At 46.3% G+C, this 17,496-nt stretch overlaps 2 protein-coding genes across 3 annotated transcripts in view; one reads left to right on the forward strand and one right to left on the reverse strand.

The window, feature by feature from the left end:
• TRAF3IP1 (TRAF3 interacting protein 1) overlaps positions 1–1,585 on the reverse strand; it is a gene marked incomplete at both ends in the record, with an annotated part of 45,606 nt that extends 44,021 nt beyond the window's left edge. Inside the window, 2 exons of one of the 2 annotated variants that reach the window (XM_082313959.1) lie at positions 538–606; positions 1,437–1,585. In XM_082313959.1, coding sequence (XP_082170085.1) covers positions 538–606; positions 1,437–1,559 — 192 coding nt within the window. The remainder of the gene's footprint in view (positions 1–537; positions 607–1,436) is intronic. The other variant, XM_082313958.1, reaches the window with a different exon arrangement.
• A 7,774-nt stretch (positions 1,586–9,359) lies between these two features.
• LOC309590313 (anterior gradient protein 3-like) lies at positions 9,360–14,779 on the forward strand (the record flags this gene model as incomplete). The annotated part of the gene is made up of 7 exons (XM_082311433.1): positions 9,360–9,417; positions 10,440–10,503; positions 10,864–10,916; positions 12,098–12,174; positions 12,663–12,726; positions 13,609–13,692; positions 14,730–14,779. The coding sequence occupies 7 exons, from the start codon at positions 9,360–9,362 to the stop codon at positions 14,777–14,779; spliced, it is 450 nt and encodes a 149-aa protein (XP_082167559.1).
• Between the last annotated feature and the right edge of the window lie 2,717 nt (positions 14,780–17,496).

Raw genomic sequence — 17,496 nt, forward strand, 5'->3', positions numbered from 1 at the left:
CTGTCTTTATCTCAACCCACGAGTTTTCTCACTTTTACTCTTCCGATTCTCTCCCCCATCCCACCAGGGGATTGAGTGAGCGGCTGTGTGGTGCTTAGTTGCCGTCTGGGGTTAAACCACAACAAGAGACCACAAGAGTCTTTAAAAAGCTGTGTGTGGATTTCTAGTGTTTGTGATTTATTATCAATGCATAAGTACTTCAACACAATCTTGCTACATAATGATTCTTTTCCACCTGTAACACAACAGTATTTTAGAAGCCTAGACCTGGTCGTAGATTAACCCTCACTGTTCTGAGATCTTTGCAGAAACAGTTCTTTACACACAACAGCTTGTTTGTGTCACATCCACAAATGCAATCTATAGGTGTTCACCCCATGCATAATATAACCAATAGGCAATACCTTTTACAGTTTCTTCACAAAACTAAAGACAAGTCCTTGACATTGAATGCAGAAAAGACCAAAAGTTACCTTGTGGCAACTTTCAAATACTACTAATATTACAGCTAAATAAATAAGGAAGTTTCATACCCACCTTAACATTATCTGATTTCAATTCGAAATCCGTGTAAAGTCCTTTCATAAAACCTGTCACTCTAATTACCTTCAAAACAGAAGAAAAGGAGTAAGTTAGGAACACTTGAAGGCCTCTGTTGATAAAGCTTGTGTGGCAATAGGAAATATGTTGGCCTTATTTGCTTTCAGAGACGATACCTCATTTAGAACTATTTCTAGAGCAGGTTCAGAGCTCTGCTGTGTCTCTGAACACGCTCTGGAACGATGAGACTTAATCCTTGCTTATGGCTCAGGCCTCCCTTCCTATTTAATTCCATCTACAACCTTGATGGTTGGTGAATCTGGGAGATTCACAATGTCAATACCAGCATACACATTTTAAATGTGGCTCTGCGTTACTCCTGTATTGACTTCTTTACGTATGACTATATATAAAAGCAGCAGCTCAATGAATATAAAAATTAAGACTTTTTGTTTTAAATGGGAGGTGGAAAAACAACCTACTAGCAGGTTTCACGAAAGGTCAAATCCACACCAGCCTGAGAGAAGCAGTCAGACCCCTCGTCTGGTCGAAACACCACCAGCCACCCTAAAACCCCTCAGATTTACTCACTACCCTAAAAACCCCGAGATTCACTTGCCGAGCGTACCCCCTGCAGCCGTGACCTGCGTGCGCTACCCAGCCGTGCGCAGGCCCCGGGGACCGGAAAGGTGACGGGGTCCCCCCGTCCCGGGCGAGGGAGCGCTCAGGGCCCCGGGGGTCTCCCCGGTAGAGCCCCGCCACGGCCCCGCGCCTGGGGGACCCCCTCCCACCCCGCCGCAGCCACACCCCCGCCCGCCAGGGGGAGCCCGAGCCCGCAGTCAGGCCCTGTTGCCTAGCAACGGCGGAGCGGGCCCACCGGCCGCTTCCCGGCCCACCTCAGTGATCACGTCGTGCAGGTAGCGGAAGGGCGGCTTACTCAGCAGCCGGTCCGTCAGCGGCGGCTTGCGGATCACTCGGCCCAAGGACTCCTGCGTCCGCCGCACCACCGCCTCGTTCATAGCGGCGGCGGTACCGCGCCGCCGCCGCCACCGGCGGCTCCGAGCATTCCCGGCCTGCCCCGCGGCGCAGGGCGCCGCACTGCGCAAGCGCAGAGCCGAGGCAGGCGGTTGCTAGGCACAACGCGGCCCTAGCAACCGGCCCGCCGGCCTGGTCAGGCCCTGCCCTCCCCCGCCCTGGGCCTCAGGGGAGAGTCCCTGGAATCAGCCCCAAAGCCTCTTGTCCCACAGAAATAGTCACACCCCAGCCCCTTGTTTCAATAATCAGCAGATAAACAGTGCTCAGAAACTTCAGTTGTATCTTTTGGGTTTGTTTTTTGTTTTTTGTTGTTTTTTTTTTTTATTATTATTATTTTTCTTGAAATAAAGAAGTAGAGAGTAAGAGTGACGGATGGGGGCAAAGGAGCCAACATGAGGATTGCCCAATCCCACATCACACTCCTTAGCAAAGCCAGGCCACAGCTGTTAAAGAACAGCATGGGACCCCCAGCGCCGCCCTTGTCCCCTGCAGGCCCGTTCCCACCAGGCAGCGTACTACACCCTCCTTGCAACCCGCTTCATCCTTGTGCTATCGCAGCCCTCATTGACAACCAAAAACCTAGCTGTGCCCCAGCCTCCCCATTGCTACCAGTCTCCCTGACCAGGTTTGGAGACCTGAGAGAGAAAATACTGCTTTTCTGCTTGGCCTGTCGTGATCATTAATGTTTCAAAGCTGAACTTCAACAGGACTGCATGAGGGTTGTGCTGCCGTGCTTCAACTTAACAACCTTAGAAAAATTAAACACATTTAGTAACAAAAAAGAGATACATTACAAAGCACATTTATCTGGTGTTAGTTCAGGCAAGGAAAGAGGCTATTTTTTCAGCAGAGGAAGGGAAGCGGATGGCTTCCACAGGGTAATTACACCCAGGCTTCTGAGAGCAGGTTGTTTCAGGGAAACGATTTCTGTCTTCCCCCGGCACAACACAGTGGTGGGTTGATGAGGTTCCCAGACAGGCTGTGACTACAGGATCTGGTGAGCCTGGGAAGAAGAGGAGGTGTTGACAGCTTCTACATCCAAGGGCATCGGAAGAGGTCTCAGAGGAAGCAAGAAGAGTGGGAAGAAGCTGCTTTGGGGAAGAGGGGTGTTTATTTTGGAATCATGTGGTTTATCTGGATTTCTGCCACTGGCTCTCCATGAAGCGCCTGAGATGCCTGAGAAGGAATCTCAGGGGTTTTGTTAAATTTGACCTTTGGCATGCACATTTTGCTGAAGAGGTAGTACCCCGAGGAAGCACAGCTCAATTTAACTGAAGAATCAAAAGCTAGCAACCCACAAAGCCTCCACAAGTCCCTGTGGATCTAAAGGGAGGCATTGGAAGTGAAAGAAGACTGTAAAACAGATAGCTTTAAGTTTAGTCTGGAGACCTAGTCTTTTTGAGGACCTTAGACTAGAATTGTTCACAGACGTTGGGCAAGCTGAGACCAATCCTCCTGAAGATGTCAGTAGAAAATTCAGCCGACCACACAGCATCAATAAGAGACAAAGCAGCATACCAAATGGATCAAGAGAAAATTCACAGATCTCCGACATGTGCCAAAAGCCATCTTAATGCCAAAATGGTGGCAGAGAATTTTACTGTTTTGAGCACTTCACTGCCAACACAAGCAGGAATAGACATCAATGCACACTGCCTTTTCCTCCAAGGTTTGCCTCCTCCCAGAGGAAGGGACTCTGACCTTTCCAGCCACTAGTTTGACTTAATACAGCAGAACTTCTTTGCAGAAATAGGCTGGAAAGCAGCAAGACAGCACCATAGTACATATTGCTGGCCAAATATTCAAGGCTCAGCAGCAGGAATGTAAAGCTCCCTATCTCTGTTTCTTTTTGCATGCCACAAACAGCAGGATGCTATCATCTCCAGTCTCAAACAACCTTATGAACTCGGTAGCTTAAGCACACACATGTATATATGCAGTTTCCAACCCCTATTAGCAGAGCTACCAAATGCTGCTGTAAAATATAGATGCAGCTTGACAACAGAAAGCACCCACTGCCTGTCTCAGTCAAAGAAAGACATGTCTAGTTCAAACCTGAGGCTACCGGTATCAGGACATCAGTAACATGGAAGGACATACAGACTGCATTACCTTAGAACAAGATTTTTGTTGCTGACTGTGATAAATATTAGCAGGTTCTTGTGCTTCACTGGGTTTCTCAGTTTTAAGACTTTTAAAAAAGGTAATGGGAAACCAAACAGTTTGTGCAGAATTCTAAACCAAGTGGGACTTCTCCAAAGATCTCCATGGTATAGGATTTGGGAAGTTTACATTAAATTCAGTTCCTCAGGCAGAAATAAACATTCACACAGTACCCTTTACCCTAACATCAAGAACAGCAACCAGACCAAGTGCACAGAAAGAGCCTGAGCCATAAAAACAAAGGCATTTGCTTGGGGGACAGCTTTCCGCTCTCAACATGCTCTTGAACTCCCTAATCCCCTCTCCTCCTTTAAACAGCTGCAGGTTTGTTTGCCTTTTAAATTACTACTACCCCTTAAAAGCCATGTTTTGCCTTTTGAGCTGCTAGTCAATGTGGAATTTGGAATTTTGTCCAGCAGTCCCACACATTTTGGATTACTACCAACCATCAAAGTTACTCCCAGGCCATCAGGTAAACATGTCAAATGTGTAGTTCAAATCACTGTGAAGACAGTATGCTTTTGAAGATCAGCAGGAAACTAATGAAACACAAACTACTGTCGTGCTGTACATCTTTGCTCCTAGATGATTTGAAGTAATTGTATTTTGATGCTGCACAGGCCTGAAATATTTGGTTAGCAGGTTCTGCAAGATGCCTTGAAAACTCTAGATTTAAAATAGCCTGTAGCTGCCATAGAGTTCTGTAGAAGTCCATACTGTCTGCATCTCTGGATGCGCTTTATTCTATGAAGGATCTCTCTCCTATCCTATTGCTACCAACTCCAGAACTGATACTGGCTTTGCTACACAGCATCTCCACATGAGAAGCGTGGTGGCCAAAGTTACAAACCTTCAAGGAGTGTGTATTGCACTCCCTGAAAGCAGTTTATATTCTTTTACAAGAAGACCTATTTACATATATTTACTATGTACCGTAAATATGGTCTCTGGCTTCCAAAACTGTTCAGAAAATTGGTATCCAGTCTACAGTCTTGAGCTACATTCTCCTGACAATGGCAAGAGCTTGCTTGCCAGACCTCCCCTTACCATGGGGCCTCATCTATACACCCACTTATGTTGGGAACAGTCATGCTCCACCAGCAGCCAGGTTTATCTGACAAACAAACTCAGACAAATGAATCCACACTCTGTGCTACACTGGCAATTTTTTAACTTTGACATGGAAAACTAAGGGTTGTGGCTGTGCCCTCTCTTCCCTACTGCTTTAATAGCGCAACTCCACTGCAGTGGAAAACTAACAATTTTCACTTGACATGGACGTACCAGAGACAATTGGATGTGGCGTCATCTTGTGAATGTTTCAGAAAGCAGGCTCCAAGGATGGGACTTCACAGTGAGCAGAGCTCCCACCCAGGTCCAGTTACTCCGTTCCCTTGTCCTAAAAGGTAATTGCATGAGCCCAACACCTGCAATATGGAAACCAGTGAGATTTTTCCATGTGTTCTGTGTCATATTAATTAGCCGTCCTCCCACCAGTAAGCCATGAAGAAATTGGTGAATATAGCTCTGGGGCTAATGATTTCTCATTTTCATTTACTATTTAATTCTAATTACAAGAAAAGTTAATGATGGGGAACTTGCACAGTTTGGAAAGGAGAATGAAGCTTACATTTGACACCAAGGGTGTTCCCCATTGCTGGCTCTGCATTGCTAAGCCAGCATTTGCAATAAGAAAAGTCATTTTATTCCATGAAACTTTGGACTTGCAGATTGCAAAATCCAAGTTCAGCCACCAACAGCTTGAACCTACTCCTCTCCTTTCCCCTGTGCGCTGGATAGAGATCTCCAGTGCACATTCCCTCCTCGCCAAAGCAGCTGGAGTTCCATCTCACCAGTGCAACACGCTGACAGACGCTAGTGACTGCTTGGCTCCAATCTGGTACTGTAACGAAGTGGGCAGACATTTTAAAGTGCTCAGCATCTCTTGTGAAAGTGTGGAAGTGACTTTACACTTCAAAACACACTTCACTTCAAAATCTGAACCATGTCCTACAGGATAAAGCCTATGGCAGAGGGAATTTCTTTGTACCAGCCTACCTGGTGACAAGTAGTACACAGTCATAGGCACCTTCTACACCTTTTTAGTTTTTTGAATATAGGATGAACCTCAGCAAACCTTTTTTCTGCCAGCTGAGGTCCTGGCCTCTTACATACCTCTTTTGGGACTTGGCATGGCCCCTGGTGTTTGTTTCATTTCCTGGCCGCTTGCCATGAGATGTATTTATAGCTCCACAGAGGCTCTGTTGCCCTGCCTCTGCCATCCAGCAACGACTCAGCTCGTGAGCCATGTCCTAGAGCTACAGTCCTAGAGACATGTCCTAGAGCTATCCTGCCTGGATCAGGGTGAAATGGGCTTGCTGTGGCCTTTCCACCTTCAAGATGACAAAAAGATGCGGTGTCTCAGGAGTGCTGCGTTGTGGAAAGCAATGGAGAAATGCGGTGAACTACCTTTGTGAGTTATTTTTACAGCTATGAAAGCAGTCAATTGATAAACACACCTTAAGTACATTTTGTGCAGAGAAAATGACTAGACAAAAACAGAGCTGTGTGGTTTCCTAGGTAGATATTTCCTGCTGGTTTCAATCATTCGAGTACAGATTCTATACAAAACTTCTAAAAATATTTTGGTTTTCTTATCTTTACCCACTTAAGATATGTAATAGAGGGACCGTTCAGGACCCTAGCATAAATTTGGTTTGGCAAGTTGTGTTTGGTGTATTGGATAAGACCCAAACCACAATAAGCAGCCTGGAACCTGCAACGTGTTTACTCCAAGGAGTGTTAATGGAAAGGCTTGTTTGATTTATTCTGTTAAATCATATAAAAAGAATTTTCACAATTAATGGGTGTATGGTGCACAATCAGATTTCTTTTATCAGGACAAACAGATCCCTCTGGGTCTATTGAAGCCAAGTAATATATCATGCCCACAGTTATGGTGTGGATTTATTCGATCTACTGTGCCATAACTGAAATTGAAAGCAGTAACTTTCATAAGAGCTGGGTCTCTACAAAGTGTCACTTCACTCTCTGGATCTACCCCCCTTTTTTTCTTTAAATTTTGTCTGTGTGCTAGTTTCCTTTTGCCAACCTCTGCTGAAGCTATCCATGCTGGCTTTTATTTCTCTTGTAATCAGAAAAGCTTGTCATTCAGAGCGCAGCAGCATACTTGCATTTTTATAGACAAGTTTTGTAAATAAGCAGAGCTTTTGAATTTTACTAAAATGACCATCCATCTTCGTCTGCACAACACAACCTCCCCATGCAATTTATATCCAGATTTCATGCAGTACCATTCTGGTCCAAGAAACATGTGACGTTTGCACATTTCAGTAACTATCCACTGTAATCCTCAGCCTTAGACGTAAGTCACTGGCGGTGCCCCTGAGCTTGCTTTGTGATGCTCCAGGTCTGGATACTGCCTCTTCACCCTGCAAGTGAACTGGAGATAGATGAAAACCACTGGTGATGTATGAGAACATATATATGTGACCCTCCACACCTGGGACCTGGTTTACTGGCTCAATGAAAAGGTATGAGGAGGTGAGAACAGAGAGCAAGTCAAAGGAAAGAAGGGGTCTCTCCTTTGCCGTGAGCTGTGCTGGCTCCAACCCCTCCTTTTGCACTCAGGACTCCAAAGATGAAGATGCCTCCCTAAAGCAAGGACAGCCATTGCCAGCCCCGGGGTCTAGCTGGATATCAGCCCAGGGCTGTTGTCCCTTGTCATTCAGGCAACAGAAGCAAGCACTGAAGTTGTAAGTCCAAGTCCTGCTGGACCTTAAATACAGTCAAATGCTGCTTCTTCAAAAAGTGCCAAGGAAAAGCATTCACACAAAACAGCATTAGAACAAGCATTCCTCTGGTCGAGTAACCAAGCATTAGAAACACATCGGGCACTATTTCCAGCTCTTCTAAAACTCTACCGTGACCTCCTGGGCCCATGTGATACACTAAAGCCCACCCTATGGGACACGAGAAGGGCATCCTCACAAGGAGCCCTTCTCTTACTCAGCACAACAGACCAGATAGAAACGAAGACCACAATCTGACTGCGTACAGAAGCAGAGCTAGGATTTCCTAACAAGCCAGTGTTTGGTTCCACAATGGAAATCATGGTCTTTTTTGCTTGATGCAGCAGAAGTTTTCCACAGAGCTATCAACCCTCCGTGGAAAGTTGGTGTTTTGCTTCCTTAAAATTGATGATGGAAGCAGACCATCTCCTAAAGAAGCTGTGTTTATCCCATAGAGTTATGCCTCTTATCCTTGCATGGCCCTCTCATTATGCTGCTGTTCCCTGTTACTGTGACATCGTTCAGTTCATATCATGTTGTTTACATAGTGATTTCTTATTTTCTTTAATATTTTTTTTCCTTACAGGAATGTGCATTCTGCACCACTCTTGGCATGAAGGGTGTCAAGAGAGGTGTATGCATCTCCTCCGTATCTCTCAGTTTGACTCTGGGAGATGTCACTGTACCTGCAGACCCACAGTCCACCCCCAAGGAGCTAGGTGTGTCTAGCATAAACTCTGCATGAATGCTTTCATAAATCAATATACCTTGATTAAAAACATGCATGTTGCTGGGCTGATTGACAAAAGCTTTTGTAAAAGGTTGTTCTGCGCCTTGGCGGGAGCAGGATATCCTGGAATTTCAGCTGACGTCCATACCCAGCTATTGTGCAAATAGTGAGGTATAAAGAGACCTTGCCTTACCTGGGCCAGAGGGGAGAGGCTGCAGCAAGGACACCCCTGTCAAGGCGTCAGCAGGAGCTGCCAGGTGAGAAACCAGTTCCAAGTAAATCGCTCTTTATGAAACTGTCTTGTCTCTGAGGAAGACGGGTCATTTCTTTTCTGCCAGGGTACCTGCTCTTTGTGGCTGGGCTTTTGTTAGATGTAATTGCTGGTTATTACACCACTGAACTGTACCCAAGTGAGGAGGACTGCTTGGCCAAAACAACTACCATGCATAGAGATCTCATGCGATGAAAGGGGCTGATGATGGGACAGAGGGTACCTGCTGCCCCATGGCTACTTCAGCTTGCATTTTCCAAGTCACCCACCAGGCTCCAAGTGCATTCAGACCTTCAGATAGAGATGACCTGCTCTGAAATGCTTCTCTGCCACCTTATCTCCCATCAAACCTAACTGGAGCTCTTGCTGATCCATGCTTGGCTGAAAATATAGACCACTTCATAGTGTATTGAGCAGCTTATCTCTGCATCTCAGTGAGCAGTAGGAAACATGCAAACAAATGTTGGAATTCAGCTGCAAGGCAAGCTGCGGAGATAAGTGCAGGCAGATGCAGCTGTTTTTTCTTGATGAGCTCAGCCAGCAAGACAAACTCTCAAAGTCACTCCAGAGGCTCCCAAGCTTCTGCTCAAGCGTCAACCTTGAAGTCATCCCATTTTAAACAGGGAGATGAATGTTTCATGGGCCTCTCTTTTCTTCACCTGAAGGTTTCGGGTATTTGTCAAGTTCTGCCTGCCTGAGCTGATCCTTTCTCTCTCAGTTGTTGCCAGCCAGAAGCATGCATGCCTTTCTGTTACTGTGTTCCCTCCTTCTCTGCAATGGTGTAACACTGTCTGTGCAGAAGATCCAAATGCTCCCTGATGAAGAAAGCCCAGCGCAGATTTGGATCCCGCAGACTCTCTCTCGAGGTGAGTGAATGGGATGCTTAAGACAGTCCTGAAGCACCCCTGTTTCCCTCTGTCACAGTGACTAGGTGCACCTCCACACGTATATCCAGGCAGGGAAATGTATGAGAGCAGCGGCTGGGAGATTTCCCTGCTGTGTTCCCATTGAGAAGCAGAAGCCCAAACCTACCTTTCACAGGTGCCTTTCCACCGTGGCCAAGAGCACTGGTGCGTTCAGCAGGGGAGAAGTCCTCACACTCTGTGCTTGGGAACAGGTGCTTTGCTCCAGACCTGGGCTGTGGACGGAGCCAAGAGCCAGGCTGTTACACTGGCTGCTGGTCAGCTGCTGGATCAGCTTTGCAGAGGCTGGGCTCAACAGGCAGCCCCACCAGCAGCCCCTACCCCTACAAAGGCATGCAACATGCTCTGTACGTAGGAGACCATAGTCACATAGCCAAGCTGCAGCCCCTCTGCTGTCCACTTTCCTGCCAGCATCATAGGTCAGGCATGGGCAGCAGGTACATCCTCTTCCTCCCTGGGGTCTCCTGAGTGATGCAGGGCATGAGTAGAGTGCTGTAGCCATTGAAAGGGGCTCCAGACTCAGGTCCAGGCTTTGCTCTATCAAGTAAGATCCAGACACTTCACACCAAAAACACTCTTACATCCCTCCCCTCCCTAGCCCCCAGCCTGTTGAGCAATCCCTTATTGCAGAAAGCCATATGCAAGCAGCCAGCCTGGTTTGGCTCTCTGGGAGGGTGGATGGGTTCAGGGAGGAACTCTGGGCTCCAGCTTTCCAGTGGCTCAAAATACCTGTCTGTAATCCTAATCCACCACGTGAGCCCTAGCAAGGCTGGGGCTTCACCCCCCTTCCCTATCAGCTGTTTCTTTGCGCCTTTCTGCTTGGGGCTCTCTTGGTACCCACAAATACCTTGAGGGTCTGGACACCCTGAGGGAAGGTGCCCTGTTTATGCCACCCAATTACACGTGTTCAGCAGAACATCCTCATCCATACTGACGGGGAAATTAACTAAGGGTGCTCTCAACAGGCTGGGGAGATGACATTGAATGGGTGCAGACATACGAAGAAGGTTTAGCACGATCAAAACACAGGTAATGCTAAATTCTTGTTATGCCAGTTCATATGTTTCAACCGCACAGAACAAAGCTATGTTCTAACGTGATGCTTGGACTGTGTATTTTGCTGTATGGTATGGAGGCTGAAAAAGATTTTGGTGAGAGCTCACCTTTTGGGAGGTGAGCAAACGCCCTTGCAGTGCTGCCAGTGTTGCCTTTTCAGTGATATGCCCCTCTGTACCTGACTGCGTCCACACCTCCCTACTAGCCCTCTTGCTATTACTTCTCACAATATAAATGTATCCCTAGAGCAACTCAGTGGCTTAAGTCTTTGCAAGTGCGGTCTGTAAAAGGTCTGAATTGCCTCCCTGCTTGTTTCCTGCAATGTCGTTTCAGCAAGAAGCCACTGATGGTTATTCACCACTTGGAAGAGTGCCCTTACAGCCAAGGTGAGCAAAGCAAACCCTTCCAAACTACCTGGTGGATCTAAATCTATCAGTGCTCCTTCCTTACAAAGCATTTGAGCACTTGGCGTGAAGCCTTTCCAGCACATGCAGGGAAAGGTGGAGAGACAATAAATGCACTGGGGACCCTTGAGAAGAGTTGGGAAATGAAACAGTTGTAAAGTTTTCCAGGGCAGTAACGTGCTCTGGGTCAAAACTTCCCTGGCAGAGACACATGGCTATGAAACAGGCAGGTAGACACCAAGCTTTCCTCCTTTATCCTCTTCCCCACCCCTGATCTCCTGCCAGTCCTTCCTGCCAGCTCCCAACTCCAGTCCTGGGCTCCAGCAAGCGTGGAAATCATCAGCTCGTGTGATTAAAGCTTGGGGAAGTTGTATCCCCCCAGAAAGAAGCCCTGAAAGTAGACTGTGTGAAGCCAGCAAGGTTAGGCATCACATTGCCTCCGTTGCATTGTTTTATACCGTGGCTTTGAAGTTATGGGTATCCTGCAAGCAGGGAGAGTCAGACACCGAGAAAATTATCTTTATAGCCTCATATTCACTGATTCACAGGGACTGCATCTTGCTTTTGGCGGTGTGTTTTCATCTGGAGACAAGAACCTTAGAAGTGCAATAGTTTACAGCATTGGAAAGCTCAGATCATCTTCTGGCTTGCAAGAGCATCTGCCACCATGTGTTTTACACGCTTTCTTATGAGGCCTCCTGCCCAAGAGTGTGTCAGACCACTCACTATCACTTGATAACCTCCTCAGTTATTGAGAACAAAGCAAGGTTTGTCAGGGAAGTCTGGCCCCACCATTTCTTATGAAACTTCTGTATTTGTTCCCACAAATGCATACAGCATAAATTGTGCAGGCAACTCCTACGCCCTGTAGCACAGGGCTGCAGATGGCCAAGTAAAGCCAAGCCATATGCTTTCATGACCTGTTCTGCCATTCATGCCATCTGTACACCAGCACTTCAGTTTCTCGATAACTAGGTGTCTTTTGCATTTTACTTTATAAGAACCAAGTCCTCCAAGCTTTTTGTGACGTGCACATCAGAACGTAGTGCCAGTCATTTACTGTTGGATTTAGGATCAATATAAGCTGATGCAAAACCATGAAAAGCAGTGATCTAGATTTTTTTTTTTTCCCCACCCAAATAATGCATTTCTCTTTCTTTTAGCTTTAAGGAAAGCATTTGCTTCTAGCCCAGAGATCCAGCAGATGGCTCAGGAGGACTTTATCATGCTCAATCTGGTGGTAAGTCTGAATTTCAAAATCTTAATCAAAATGTTTACTGGGGAGTGGAATAAGCCATATTAAAAGCAGAAATTGATTCACTTTGCACAGCTTTGAAGTAGTACTTGAAATTCTCTTTTTTCTCCCACTTGTCTGGGGATGTACAACAGGGTTTACAAAACACCAGCACAGATACTCCTTGGAGACGGGGCAAGGAGACACTTCCATACACACATACACATACTTATTGGCACAGGAAGACCATTTTGTATTCTCCAACAACAGGTCATATTCTGATACAATAAAAAAATTACCCAGTCATCAGGCTTTCTGAGTTACCTGCCTGGGGTTTCTGTCCTCATACCCAAGCATCTGGCACGGGACAACTTGGACAGAACAGGGAAACACACCAGAATTGTTGTAGGTAAATGAGGCAAGCTCAGCTGGTTCAGTCTATTTCTAGCGCTCGGACATTTACCTGTCACTAAGAGGCTATTTAACTCCAACAGCATTCCAGCAGCGATGACAACATGGCACCTGATGGCCATTACGTCCCTCGGATCCTCTTTGTGGGTGAGTCTCTGGGGTCAGGGGAATATCAGGGCAACGTTTTTTCTGTATGGTCCCCATTGAATTCAAGTTGCTCCAAGTAATAGCTCTTATTCTTTCAACCACTGAAGCTGTAGGAATAACCCAGACTTTCAAAAGGAACAACTTAACTGGAAAAACCCAAATTGTTCAGCAATCGCAGCTTAAGTTGGGCATCCAAAACCACTACCACCTTTTTAAAAACAGGACCACAACACTCTTATTCTACTAGTGGAAACGTGCAGTATGTCACTGCTATTAACGGCTAACGTATATCCTCTAAGAGTTTAGTCCTGCCTGTGTGACACTGTGCCACATCTCAATTCAGCCTCTTACTCCAAGACTTTTGAACGGCAGAGCAAAGGCCCATCACTGACCGTGACCAACAACGAGGCAAAAGGCAAACTTACCATCAAACTGCTGGGTACGAAGGGGACAATGGGCAATAATCTTGAGTCACCAGACGAGGCTTGTACGTAGAGGATCTACGCGTGGTGGGTTCCAGAAGTAGACTTCCTTCATTAACTTACAGCTGCGGGGAGCCTGGTGCTTCAAGGTGTGCTTTTCTGGCCATGAAAAGGCCAATCAACGCCATTTTAAAAGGCTTTGATCATCACAAAATTATAGAATCATAGAATGGTTTGGGTTGGAAGGGACCTTAAAAATCATCTAGTTCCAAGCCCCCTGCCATGGGCAGGGACACCTTCCACTAGACGAGGTTGCTCAAAGTCCCATCCAACCTGGCCTTGAACGCTTCCAGGGATGGGGAATCCACAACTTCTCTGGGCAACCTGTTCCAGTAGCTCACCACCACCCTGCTTCACAAAGCCGGAGTTGCTAATATCTTGTATTTTTTTTCCCCTCAAGATCCTTCAATGACAGTTCGAGCTGATCTAACTGGCAGATATGGGAACAGGATGTACACTTATGAACCAGAAGATATTTTGACCTGTGAGTGAAATGGGCACTTTTCTGATCCCTTTTTAGCCATCTCAAGTTTATGCACGACAAATGTGGTTAAAGGAAGAGGGTATAAGAGAATCTTGAGAAATGCTGGATCTATTTCTGCTCAAAGCCATTTATAAACATGAATGAAGTAAATTTAGTGCAAGCACCTTCTGGGAAAAAACGTTGCTGGATATTTCTGAAGAACTGGGCAGTAAAGTACAGGGAGAGTTGTCCTCAGTATCTGAACCCTGCTGGTGGAGTTCCCAAATGCTGTCTAAGTTTGGCCCCAAAACCCCACCACTTCAGTTGAAGGCATTTGCAGACTTGAGTGTGGTGCTGCTCTGCTTCATAATCTGAACCGCTAAAGCTGTTTCAATACTTCTTGCCCTAGGGGTAACCAAAGTTTAAAAATACATCTTCCAGGAGGACTGGAATTCATTCCCAAGGGTTGGTGTCTCTGCACTCCCCTCTCCTGGCTGCCCACTTCAATAAAACTTAGAGAATTGCATTTTTCTGAGGTCTCGATCCCCAGATCATAGCAAGTTGGATGAGACAGATTCAAAAGCTGTGGGTAACAGAACAAACCCCTTCCCACAGAAAAGCAGATTAACAACAATCCTGTGATCTGGGTTCACAGTCCTCCTCCCTAGTTTTTCCACTCAGACGAAGCTTTGAACCTCACGGGACGCCTGCAGAATGCAGAAAAGAGCATCTGTACCACCCACGAACTCCATCAGATGAACTGTATTCTAATGGTACTCTGCCCCTGGAGCACCGATTAAAACACAGCATTATATACAGATCATTCTTCTCCCAAATCAGTGGCTTAATATTTTCTAGAAGCTAATCACTAATTGCAGTGAAAACCTGTTACTAAGACAAAATAGTCAAAACTACTCATTAAAATTGAAAAAAAAAAATTTTCTAAAGACCTTTTAGAAGTCTAGCTATCCAGAGTGGCTTTAATTGCTGACCTTAAGCTGCGTAGATGTAGGCATCTTCCCCTCTCACTTTTAGTATCTTCAGTGCTTTCTCCGCAGTGATTGAAAACATGAGACAAGCGAAGCTGCTTCTGCACACTGAGCTCTGAGCAAGGGGCAGCACCGATCCCACGGGCAGACGGAGCCAACAGCCCTGGGAGCGCCAAGCGACGCAGCACAGCACACAGGTGCCATCCTCGCGCCTTCCCTCACAGACCTCTTGCTGAGAAGCCACGGTCATGAGAACTTGGTGCAGCCCACGGTGCAATAGATGCCCAGAATGAGACACCACCCAAAGATTTTTAGGTAGCAGTTTATCTTAATGACTTCATGATTATCATTAATAGAGAAGAATTTTCTTTCGTAGTGTTTACAAACTCTTCTTTACCCCAATTAGCATTATTCTGGAAAGGATACTTAGATTATAAATACATTTTCTAAGTTTGTCCTGTGTATGCCTAGCTACCTTGTACTTGTTGCAGTGATTTTTCCACAGCACAATTGCGCTTTTTTTTCCTATTTTTAAGCCATAATTCTTTTAGTTTGAAATACTTTTAGTATAGTAAGAAATAAAAGCGTGCAACTATAGTCTACATTAAGATAGGTTTTGTATTTTTATTCTTTGTGAATTGCCAGACTCACTAATGTGAATTTCAGAAAATTGTTTTATTACTATTTGTTTAAAATTTTGCTGTGTAATTCAAACAACAAAAATAGAGGATTGGCCCATTTCCTTTCCAAATTCCCTTTCCTCGTTCTCCACATTATTTTATGTGCACAGCCACAATAAAAAAATTTATACTCTGCAGAACTGAGCAAGTCCCTTTTATCACAACCTGGCCATTGACCAAGATCACTGAGCCACCAGCCACGCATGCCGAGTCTATGATATGAAAATCAATCTGCTTATGAGCAAAAGGGCTGGTGGGTGGCAGGAGGGTTAAACTGCTTTAGGCATTAAGAACACAGGTGTAATTCACAGCAGTCCCTGGGAGCTGTTCCATAAGCACGGGCTGCTGGCAGGGGCTGACAGTCAAAATGCGGCTCTGGCCAGCCATGGCAGCCAGAGGTGGGTACGGCAGCAGAATTACACAGCGGCCTCGCCAGCTTCTGCATGAAACACAGAAGACTGTGTCTGTTCCGAAGTGATCAGCGATTCCCTGTGATCACTAGGAAAAAGGGAATTAAAGAGGAATTTGATGAGAAGACCTGCGGCAGATCGAGCCTCTGGGAGAAGTTGCAGACAAGGCAAATAAAAGGGCAAATAAAGAGAAGGATCAGTCACGGGGGAGAAGAGCAACCCTGGGGTTACCTGGCAGAGACAGGAGGGCTGGTACGAGCGCAGAGCAGAGGCAGGGGCAGTTCAGACAGGATGGTGATGGGCTGAGTACTGCCACAGGACCCGGGGCGGTCGGAGGGGAGCGCCCTGGCGGGTACCTGCCCGAGGGTGGCCGCAGAGGGGCAGGAGGCACCTCAGGGCCCAGCGAGCAACGCCTGCCCAGGGCTCGGATGCTACCGCAGAGTAAACGCACGCAGGAAATTAAACACAGTTAATCCATGGAACCAGTAACAGTTACTTACCTCCAGTAAAACCTGTCAGCAACGAAGCAAGCACAACGGCCTAAGGCCAGTTTTGTTTCCTTTTTTCTAAATAGGTTTCTTCTACATTCTAGCAAAAGCCGGTGTTTAGGCCCTACTGATCACCATCTGAATACAACCACCAGAATCGAAATCTGTTTGGGCTGCAGTTAAAGTTTATGGGAAAGCTTTGTAGTGCGGGAATTTATAGATTTGTTAACCACGAAGCTGATACCCACAAACTAGCAAGAAGATTGATGCTCTTACAAGGCACGAATGCCTAGATCAAACAGCAGCAGAAGCAGCAGGACTTGCAAACTCCATTCAATAAACACAGCTGATGGGCCTCCACTGCCCAGCCGTAACAAAGATTCATGGAAAGAGCTGTGTCATTATCATGTCCTTTGCATTTATCTGCACACGGAGGTGCGCTGACCAAGGGCCAGTCAGAAAACAGAAAAACAAGTTTAGTTGTTAGCTTTCCAGCCACTGACTCCAGGGCTGGGAACTCACAGCTCTTGGTCTCTCTGAGCTCGCTTGAAACTCAGCTTGGTATTGTTTCCTCCAGATGTGGTGGCCTTGGGTACAGCAAGGGCTGAAGATTAACTCCTCAATTAGAGGCAAGTTGAGCTGAAGTGTTGGCAAAATCCCCAAACTGCCTCTAACCACGCTAGAGGGCACCCCTGGCACCCCAACGCCTTCAGCTTCAGGGAAACGGCCAAAGCAGCCAGCAAGTCCCAGAACCAGGGAGCTTCTTCCGAGCACAGCCCGCGGCCTCTGCGCCATCGCTCACCTCTCCTGGTTACATCGCCCTGCGCCATCGCTCTTCCTTCTTGGGGTTTGAACCTGCAACACCCTTCAGCACCCGATGGCTCTGTTCAGTGGCCGCTGAGGAAGAATGAAATTGAGCAAGGACAACTTAGCTTTTTAAACGGGCTGCTTCCTCTTGCTCCGTAGTCACTTCTGCAAACTGGAATGAGTTATGAGGAAAAGAAAAAGAAAACATACAATTTTCTCAGAAGAAGATTCCCACAGCTGAACGCTTGCTCCTTTACAAGGACTGCACCAGGAGCAGATACAAAAGATAACCATTCCTTAGCAATCCCTGTTTCTTACTTTATGCAGTGCCACATCCTCTAGATGATTTATGCTAGTTCCCTCAAAAATAGACCAGATTAACACATTTGTGCTCAAAATATGGAGTTGAAATAATGGACAGTTAATACTAGACCACGCTTTCTGAAAGAGA

Source organism: Platalea leucorodia (assembly GCF_965183815.1).
Source record: "Platalea leucorodia genome assembly, chromosome: 5".
Classification (NCBI taxonomy): Eukaryota; Metazoa; Chordata; class Aves; order Pelecaniformes; family Threskiornithidae; genus Platalea; species Platalea leucorodia.